General features: G+C 35.1%; 1 protein-coding gene and 1 pseudogene across 1 annotated transcript; both read right to left on the minus strand.

Annotated features, from left to right (window-relative positions):
• Nucleotides 1-4: 4 nt before the first annotated feature.
• LOC105119842 (kinesin-like protein klp-3) lies at nt 5-3,922 on the minus strand (annotated as a pseudogene).
• A 744-nt stretch (nt 3,923-4,666) lies between these two features.
• Nucleotides 4,667-10,014, minus strand: LOC105119843 (protein SUPPRESSOR OF npr1-1, CONSTITUTIVE 1-like). Its single transcript, XM_011018037.1, has 4 exons — nt 9,742-10,014; nt 7,120-9,651; nt 6,567-7,028; nt 4,667-4,754 (listed from the first exon to the last, which is right to left on the minus strand). Exons 1-3 carry the CDS (start codon nt 10,012-10,014, stop codon nt 6,612-6,614), a joined length of 3,222 nt encoding a protein of 1,073 aa, XP_011016339.1. The 3' UTR covers nt 4,667-4,754; nt 6,567-6,611.
• Between the last annotated feature and the right edge of the window lie 66 nt (nt 10,015-10,080).

A 10,080-nucleotide genomic window follows, 5' to 3' on the forward strand; every position in this document is an offset into this window, starting at 1 on the left:
AGGCTGAAAAACCTGTGCTGAAATTGGAGGAGGTCTGACTGCAACAGACATACGTCTGGGTTTCATAAGGCTTTTTGTATTTGTTCCTGCAGCTGTGGTTCTTGGATTGTTTTCTTTGTAGAGGACATGGTGGAGGCATGAGATTGGTGATTTTTTGCAACAGCAACCTTAACTTTGAAGGACACAGAGGTGGCTTCTTATCTAATTTTCTCTTCTCTACTACTTGTTTCGTAGACTGAGAAGCAGCAGCTGCAAAAGCTCGTGTTTCCTGCTTTAGTCTGGTTTTTCTTCCCTCCCCTAATTGATTCTCAAGCTCTCGAACCTATTGTAAGAAAAGTTATTTGTTAGTCTACAAAATGACTTAAAATGCCATTTAAGGGACAATAAAAGCAAAAGAAAAACGAAAAAACATCTCCAATATATTTTCCACATGTTTCATAGTAATAATAAATAAATAAAAAAGCATTAAATGGAGCTCAAGCCATCAGAATTACCTTTTCTTGCAGAGTTCTGCACATACGTTCTCTAGCAGCAAGCCTCAACTGCAATGATTGCAAGCTATCCTGTAACTTCTTTGTTTCCTTCTTCTCATCATGCTTTAACTTTTCTACCTGATTATTTGTAACTGAAACGAGAAACAAAGCAAGAAAGAAAATAAGAATCAAGATAAAAGAAACTGAGACAAAAGAAATTTCTTCAAATACGAGCAGTATACACACACACACACACACACACACACACACACACACACACACACACACACACACACACACACACACACACACACCATTTGCTTGTATTTGAAAAGTTCAGAGAGAGCAGCCTGTTTGCAGGCAGGACTGGTTTCAATTCCTCGCACTTGACTCACAAAATTTAGTGAACAAAGAGTCTCTCCAAGGTCAGTAGCACTTGGACTTATTTGGACAAACATCAAGTTCTTACATACAATCTCCTCCTGCATTGATGTTTCACTTAGCATCATTTACTGACAAGCAAGACAATAAGAATGACTGGTAACCATAAAAAATAGTAAACTTAATACTCACCGAGAGAGCTCTGTAGCATATGGGTTAGCTTTGAGTTCCTGATTGGAAGAAAACAAATATCTTCATTAATATGGTAATTGGATAGCATGTTACAAGAGTGACTGTGTGAGAGAAAGACCTGAAAGGATTGTGGCTAGTTTTAGATGCGAGGGCAGATATAACATCACCAAGTGCTGAAAGAGATTTATTAATGAATTGCGATTCCTTCAATCTTTCACCTTCAACATCAATCTTTCCCACACGTTCACTGCCAGCCAAAACGACCATCCATAGGTGACTTCTTGTCTTTTGTCCATCTATTAAGTTCTCTCCTTTCACTGTTACTCGCAACAAACTACAGACCAACAATGTTGTGGTCATTAGTACTACCACTTCAATTAATCAGTATATTTCTTGAATAGTTTGGATACACAGATCCAAAAAACTATTTAGTTGCTATTATATGTGATATACCATAAAGTATATTCTTAGAAAGAATAAACCAAGAAAAGAAAGCAGAGTTCATTTTTACCAATGAGAATGGCTGCTAAAGCTCATTAGCTCTGGTTGATCCAACAGACCTGGCCCGACTTCCAGAATTGAGTAAATCCCACACATCCTCCATGCCAGTCACCCGAGTTTCAACAAGTCCTGGGACTTCTTGTGTTCCTTCAGCTGTTTGTTTTATCTCCAACCTTCATGCATGTAAGAAAACTAAAATTTCATCAAACTTCATCATGTAACTCTATTTCTTATCGTTAGACTATAAATCTTTCATACCAGTGGGCTTCCAAATAGGAGTCTTTACATAATCTTTCAAACCCTAAACCCAATTAGATGTCATGCTTATCTACACTAGAGAGGAGCAAGGTATTTATTATCATTTGCTATCGAGAAAATTGGGCTAATACAGAACTTCCACGATCCACTTTTCTTGTCAAATAGCCACACGCATGATGTTTGTACTAACAATAGTTAATTTCCCTCATCAAGTAGCAAAATGATATAAATCAGTGCTGCAGAAAATTGTTATTACAAAATTTTTGCAACCAAAAAAATTGATATAAATGACTATATTCTGATTATCAGATCAATACAGTAGCAATAAAAGAGGAAACTAACTTTTTAGGTGGTTGGTTGGAACTATCAATCAAGAGGTCCCTTATCTTCTCATTGTAAACCTCCATCATACTAACAAAAAGACCATATCTCATAATGCCACTTCTCTCTTGAGAAACTCTGAACAACTCATCCAATGTTCTGTAGTTCACTCCCCTATTTTCTGGGCTGCCCTCCATAGTAAACGTCTTTCCAGTTCCAGTTTGTCCATAGGCGAATATGCAGACATTGTAGCCATCCAAAACTGAAGCAACTATTGGTTTAGTTTGTACAAAAACAGCCTCTGCCTATCACATAGACAAAGGATTAAAAGCTTCACTTGCACACATAATCTTTAACAGGATGTCTGCAGTAGCAATACATAAAATAAAACATCAGATCACCTTGATTATCCTCAGGCCTAAAAACATGGTCCACTTAAATTGCTTTTTGGAGGAATCAGAGGAAATGATCTGCAACTCATTATCTTGGGAAGAGTCAAATTCAACTACATAGTTCGAACCATTTGTTATTTCGATTTGATTTAGTGGTCTGCATCTACAGAAGACCCTAATATTCCTTTTAAGCTCGATCACCTCATTGTAAAGCCTCTTCCTCTCAGACAACTCCTGTAGATACTTCTTTTTAAGAAGTTCATATTCATTACATGACCAATATTTCAACAAGTAAACTATCAACTACATAGCTCGAACCATTTGTTATTTCGACTTGATTTAGTGGTCTGCATCTACAGAAGACCCTAATATTCCCTTTAAGCTCGATCACCTCATTGTAAAGCCTCTTTCTCTCAGACAACTCTTGTAGATACTTCTTTTTAAGAAGTTCATATTCATTACCTGTCCAATATTTCAACTAGTAAACTATCAAAACCAAACCCCTCCAAAAAAATAAAAAATGAAAAGAAGAAATAAATTAGTTTCACTATTGGATACTCACCGAGTTTTTGAAGGGTGTCTAAAATATTGGGGCCAAGAAAGGAATCCTTGGCAGTCTTTACTTGATTAGAGAGATTTGAGTGTTCTTTCTTCAAATTCTAAAACAACAACAATTAAATTCAAAGAAAGATAACAAATCAATACCCCCATCAACATAATAATGCAAAATCCTAATTTACTAGCTAAAACAATGAAATTTAAAATTGCCTGAATTCTACAACTAAAACCAAGTCTTTTCAAGTCATCTATACGATACCCAACACCACCAAAGTTCAAAATAAGTACCTGAATTGTATCACTTAAATTGATAATTTTCTGCAAAATGGGCAGTGTTGGCCCCTGAGATGGGGAAACTTGTTGAATTCTATTAGATACGCTCTCCTCCTCCGAATTAATAGTTTCTCCTGAAAATTCATTAAAATCAAAATAACCTTTTCGAGTCAAAAGAATTTCAATATAAAATACAAATGTCTAGAGTTCTACAGCACCGAATTTGACTCAATTTAACTCTTTTTTTTCCTCTTAATTAAAAACGACTTTAAAAATTTAGAAACCCTAGAATTAAAAAGATAAATAAACAATTAAATTCAATAAAAAATAAAATAAAATAATTCACAATTACAATTTCTAAGTCTAAGCAGAAGCAAAAAAAAAAAAAACACTGATATTCAGTACTTCAACGAATAATTTCTAATACATTTTTTTTTAATAAAAACACGAACCTGTATCGAATTTCGTATCTTCTACGGATTCAACTGAAATTTTTTTTAAAAAATCAATTTCAGAGAAATATTAATTAAACAAAGTGAAGCTACTTCTTCTAACCTGTGGTCGAAGAGAGAGGAGGGCTGGAATCGGAAATTTAACGGTCTTGATACGATCGCAGATCTCTTCAATCATTTGGAACGTCAGATCTCAGAGAAATCAAAAAAATTCGATCTATAAAACAAGAACCAGAAAAATAAAATTAAATAATTCAAGAATTTATGCGTATCGATCGATACAGAAAAAGAGAGGGAATGAATTGGGCCTTTGGTTTTGGGCTATGTACTGGTGTGGTCTGATTGGTAGTTAATCGAGCGCATTTAGAATTATTTTTTTTTTATTTTGATTTGTTTTTTTATTAATACTTTAATTAATTATAAATTACTCCCAGGTCTTCTAAATATTATTAGTTTATAATTTTATGATACCCTTTAGGCTGAATTATTTTTTTTAATATAATAAAAAATATTTAAATTATAAAAAATTATTTAATATTTTTATTAAACTCAATTTATTGAATTAAATTTAAATTTTATTGATTCGACCTTTTATTTATCTCAGGTTTAAAATTAAAATTTAAAGGTATTTTTATAAAAAAAAAGCCTAAGAAAAAAATTCAAAAAAAAAATTGCTAAAAAAAAATCTTTTAACCTAACTACTTATTTAGCTTTGATTTAAAAATAAGCAGAAGTTGTTTCGGTCAATTTAAAAACAACTTAGTGTTCGGTTAAAAAAATCTGAAAATGAAATTAATAAAATAAAAAAACCTTTTAACATGGCTCCTTCCTTATATCAAGCCCGTCTGCGAGCGTTTCTCCTTTTGGTCTTTGCCTTGTTATCAATTCCAGCAGCATGATACCGAAGCTATGTACGTCTCCTCTAACTGATACTTAATTACTCTATCCATATTCTGTTTACAAGCAACAAAGCACTGTTAGCAAAATGAAAAAAGAAAATAATCATTTTGGTCAAATGATCTTAATGCACTGCATGGTGAATGAAAATTCCAAACAAGTTTACAACACCCGACTTAATTTATCAAACTCGCAATTTACGTTAGAAAATCAAGATAACCTATAAAAATTAAATAAAAAAAAATACAAATTTCAATCACCAACCAACCTAATATTGAAGGATAAGATTAAAATAAAACCAATTAAAAAAAAACCAACATGAATCAATCAGCCAGACCCATGACTTGGGCCATTAAATTGAGATAACATTATAAAAAACCTATGATCTTGATTGTGATACCAAAATATCCCCATAGACAGCAAATCAAAATAAAATATGAAACTCAATTTCCAACCGATTCAATGTTAAATGATAAAATTAAAAAAAAAAAAAATAAACACAAAAAAACTATTAGTCAACTTGGGTTAACTTTTTAAACACGATTCTCCGGTCATAAGGCAAGAATAACACAATAGAAAATAAACAAAACAGATCATGAAGTCTAATTTCCTATCAAATCAATATTAAAAAATGAAATTGAAGAAAAATTTGAGCTAACTAGGTTAACTCGTCAAGCTAGCAATCCATGTCATGAGAGTGAAATAACTCAATAAAAACAAATATAGTATTAAAAAAAAATTGATTGAAAAAAAAAACATAGAAAAAAAGAAGCAAATCATAATTCCAATGAATGGTGCTTTGTGACTAGGGGTATAGTAAAAACCTCTCCTGTTTTAGTTTATAGTTAATACTAGATAATTGTCCACGCAACACTTCTAGTCAAATTAAAATTAGAAATTCAATTCTCAATCAACCTAATATTAAAAAAAAATTATATAAAAACAATTAATAAAAAAAACATGAAAAAACCACTCAATTCAACCCAAGTTTACAAATCAAACCCGTGACTCGAGTTATGAGGTCAAGATATCTTCATAGAAAGAAAATCAAAATGAATTATGAAGTCTAATTCTCAATTAACCCAATATTAATAGAGGAAAATGAAAAACAAATGCATTTAAAAAGAACACAAAAAAATTTGAGGCAAATGAGCTAACCATCGACCCGGGTCATGAGATCATGGTAAAAAAAATTACAAAGCACAATTTCAAATCAACCCAATGTTGAAGGATTCAATTGGAAAAAAAATCAATTAAAAAAATATCTTGGGTCAACTTGGGTTAACATAATAAACTCGAATCATGAGATCAGGATAAATCTATAGATTAAAATAAAATAAAAATATGAAGTTAAACTCTCAATCAATCCAATGTTGAGGGATGAAAATAAAAAAAAACAAAATAAAAAAGACCAAAAAAAACTTGAACCAACCTTGCTAACTCGTAAAACTTGTAGCCTAAATCTTAAGATCACGATAAATTCATAGAAAACAAAAAAAAAAAATATGAAACCAAATTTTCAATTAACTTAATATTGAATTTTTTTTATTAAAAAACAAAAAAAAACCTGAGTTAACCTACGAAACCAATTGTTTTTTTTTATCAAGACCTTAGAGCCATGCATCCCTTAAAATGATGTCATTTATACCATAAATTTTAATGGTTGGGTTAATTGGTAATATGTGATAGATGGGATCCCATTGATAATTATTATTTTGTTTTGTTCGGGGACCTAGTTAAGAATCATGCTGAAGTAGGAGGATAAATATATCACTTTCATCTCTAATACATAATACTATCTGATTTCATTTTAATTGAGTTGTTTCATAAGTATTTGTATAGAAAAAGAAGAGGAGAGGACGAGTTACCAATGTCACAAGTTTGTCCATTTTAGCGTATGGTTGCTCCTACTTTTACAGTGGATGGATTCCACACTGAACCACCACATCAGTAGCTCCGCACAGTGGTTTGAAATGGAACGAGGCCTCCTTGAAAAAGCACTTACAGTGGACACTCCAAATGAACACATGCTCCCTTTTCCATATAGTACTACTACTCGCCATTCTTTCATATTCTCTGTAGTAGTAGGAACTGAGATCAATCTGGGTTCCATCTTTGAATATCAAATGGCATTCACATTCAATATTAACCTGACGCCTTTCCCCGCTTTGGCCAAATGAAACAACAGCGCAGAAAGTGAAACCACGATAACAATGAGCTGGTTGCTGGATTTTTACTGAAGATCCTTCTCTATTTTTATAACTAAAACACTCCGGGACTTCTGACCCAGGAATACACAACCGAACTCTAATGTTCTGACGATGATATCTCTGCACCGAAGAGAGTGAGAATGTGAGATACATATAAAAAATTATCGTGATTTTTTTCTTTAAATAAATCAAGATCGAGGGAGGAATTCACCTGATTAAACAACGATGTTGCCATGCGTTGAATTCGTAAAAGGGCATCTCCCATAATTCTAGTGCGTGAATTCTGATCCAGTTGGAGGCATCCAGAGAAATTGAATTCGTGAGAAGCATCTTCATATTCTCTATCACCTTGCATGGATATACTTGCTACATATTTTAGAGAGAAGCAGCCTGATGCGATTAAAACTTGTAGAGTTGATGGAAGCTCTGGTAAACATTGAAGCCGCTTGCACTCATCTAAGAAGAGTTCACGTAGCTTAGTAAGGTGCTTGATGCTTGCAGGTATCCTCTCAAAATCAATCTGAGATAATCTCAACTCTGTTAGAGACACCAAAGAGCCTAAGCTCTCTGGAGTTTTTAACACATGAGAATTTCCCAAATTTAAAAATTCATGGCAGCCCAATTTATAGGTGGATGATGCAATTTCTTCTCCTTTTTGGAATCCTCTCAGCGTATAACAAGGTTGTTTGTCAAGTCCTCTAAATTCAAGATCAATAAAGTTATCTCGAAGGCTCGCTAGTTTTAAGCAACCACTGAGAGTGAGCGCAGTAAGATGTTTCACCTCGCCAATGCTGTCGGGTAGACTTTTTAGTCCTGAGCAACCATAAAGATCAAGCCACGTAAGAGATGTCAACCTGCCAATGCTGTCCGGTAGGCTTGCTAGTCCTGAGCAACCAGGAAGACTAAGCGATTCAAGAGATTTCAACGCGCCAATGTCGTCTGGTAAACTTGCTAGTTCTGAGAAACCTCCAAGATAAAGCGATTTTAAAGATTTCAAGGCACCAATGTTGTCCAGTAGACTTGCTAATCCTGGGCAACCATAAAGACTAAGCGATATGAGAGATTTCACCGCACCCATGCTGTTCGGTAAACTTTCTAGTCGTGGGAAACCACTAAGATAAAGCGATTGGAGAGATTCCAACTCGCCAATGTTGTCCGGTAGACTTGCTAGTCCTGAGCAACCAACAAGCCTAAGTGATTTGAGAGATTTCAACACGCCAATGCTGTCTGGTAGACTTGCTAGTCGTGAGAAACCACTAAGATGAAGAAATTGGAGAGATTCCAACTCGCCAATGCTGTCCGGTAGACTTGATGGTCCTGAGCAACCAGAAAGTACAAGTGATTCAAGAGATTTCATCGCGCCAATGTTGTCCGGTAGACTTGTTAGTCCTGAGCAACCAGAAAGTTCAAGCCATTTGAGAGATTTCAATGTGCCAATGGTGTCCGGTAGACTTGCTAGTCCTGAGCAACCATTAAGTTCGAGCCGTTTAAGAGATTTCAACTCGCCAATTCTGTCCGGTAGACTTGCTAGTCCTGAGCAACCATTAAGATACAGCTGTTTAAGAGATTTCAACTCGCCAATGCTGTCTGGTAGACTTGCTAGTCCTGAGCAACCACTAAGTTCGAGCCGTTCAAGAGATTTCAACTCGCCAATTCTGTCCGGTAGACTTGCTAGTCCTGAGCAACCATTAAGATACAGCTGTTCAAGAGATTTCAACTCGCCAATGTTGTCCGGTAGACTTGCTAGTCCTAAGCAATCACTAAGATCAAGCTCTTCAAGAGATTTCAACTCGCCAATTCTGTTTTGTAGACTTGCTAGTCCTGAGCAACCATGAAGTGTAAGCAATTTAAGAGATTTCAACGAGCCAATGTTGTCTGGTAGACTTGCTAGTCCTGAGTAACCACTAAAATGAAGTTTTTCAAGAGATTTCAACGCACCAATACTGTCTGGTAGACTTGTTAGTCTTAAGCAACCACTAGGATTAAGTGATTCAAGAGATTCCAACTTGTCAATGCTGTCTTGTAGACTTGATACTCTTAAATAAAGCCATTTGAGAGATTTCAACCCGCCAATGCTGTCCGGTAGACTTGCTAGTCCCGAGCAACCATTAAGAGCAAACCATTCAAGAGATTTCAATCCACCAATGCTGTCTGGTAGACTTGCTAGTCCAAAGCAACCACTAAGATCAAGCCCTTCAAGAGATCTCAGCTCGCCAATGCTGTCGGGTAGACTTGCTAGTCCTGAGCAAGAAGAAACATGAAGCTCTACAAGAGATCTCAGCTCCCCAATGCTGTCAGGTAGACTAGCTAGTTTTGAGCAAGAAGAAAGACTAAGCTTTACAAGAGATCTCAGCTCCCCAATGTTGTCAGGTAGACTTGCTAGTTTTGGCTGACGACCAAGATTAAGCTTAGTAAGACATTTCAACTTGCAAATGCTATTTGGAAGACTTGCTAGTTTTGAGCAAGAATAAAGATCAAGCTCTACAAGAGATTTTAACTCATCAATGTTGTCAGGTAGACTAGCAAGACTTTCACATGAAGATAAGTTTAATCTAACAAGTTGAGAGAGGCACCCAATTGATGATGGCAAAGTACAGAAACTCTCGAGTCTGGGAAGCTCTAATGTGGTAAGTCTGGTGCTGTATTTAACCGAGGAAGGTATACCTGGATGTAGAACCTCAAGGTGTGGGACTTTAGACAGGTCTGAATCAATTAAGCTCGGCTTTGAGGAAGGGTGATAAAAAAAAAAAAGTAATGTAAGAAAAGATAAATGTTATGAATAATTTCAAAAATGTCCTCTATTTGAAAAAGAAGGGTGATAAAGCATATATACCTGGTATTCATTCCAAAGTTGTTCAAGCTGGCTACAAGGCATTTCAAGTTGAAAAGCTTTCTTAGGGGAAAAATTTGATGGCATGGATTTCAAAGGGTAATTATACCAGTAGAGAAACCTTAGCTCACTTGAAAGAAAGTGAAGCCCTCCTGGAAGGTGGATTCCGACCCTCTTTCCGTTCATAATTTGCTCCTTTGAGGGATCCGGTGGGTAGTAGATTTTGAGCAATCTTAAATTATACATCCCTTCAAATGCTGTAGGACTTAAGATCATTTCTTTAGTAATTGCAAGCAAGTTGAGGGAAATGCTTTCCACTTTTGATCCAGTCCCCTATTTAAC

Source organism: Populus euphratica, unplaced genomic scaffold (assembly GCF_000495115.2).
Source record: "Populus euphratica unplaced genomic scaffold, PopEup_1.0 scaffold3697.1, whole genome shotgun sequence".
Lineage (NCBI taxonomy): Eukaryota > Viridiplantae > Streptophyta > Magnoliopsida > Malpighiales > Salicaceae > Populus > Populus euphratica.

Coding starts and splice junctions, on each gene's coding strand:
- LOC105119843 (XM_011018037.1), bottom strand. CDS start 10,014: ATGATCTTAAGTCCTACAGCATTTGAAGGGATGTATAATTTAAGATTG. Junction 9,652..9,741: donor AACTTTGGAATGAATACCAG/GTATATATGCTT, acceptor TTACTTTTTTTT/TTTTATCACCCTTCCTCAAA. Junction 7,029..7,119: donor CAACATCGTTGTTTAATCAG/GTGAATTCCTCC, acceptor TCTTCGGTGCAG/AGATATCATCGTCAGAACAT.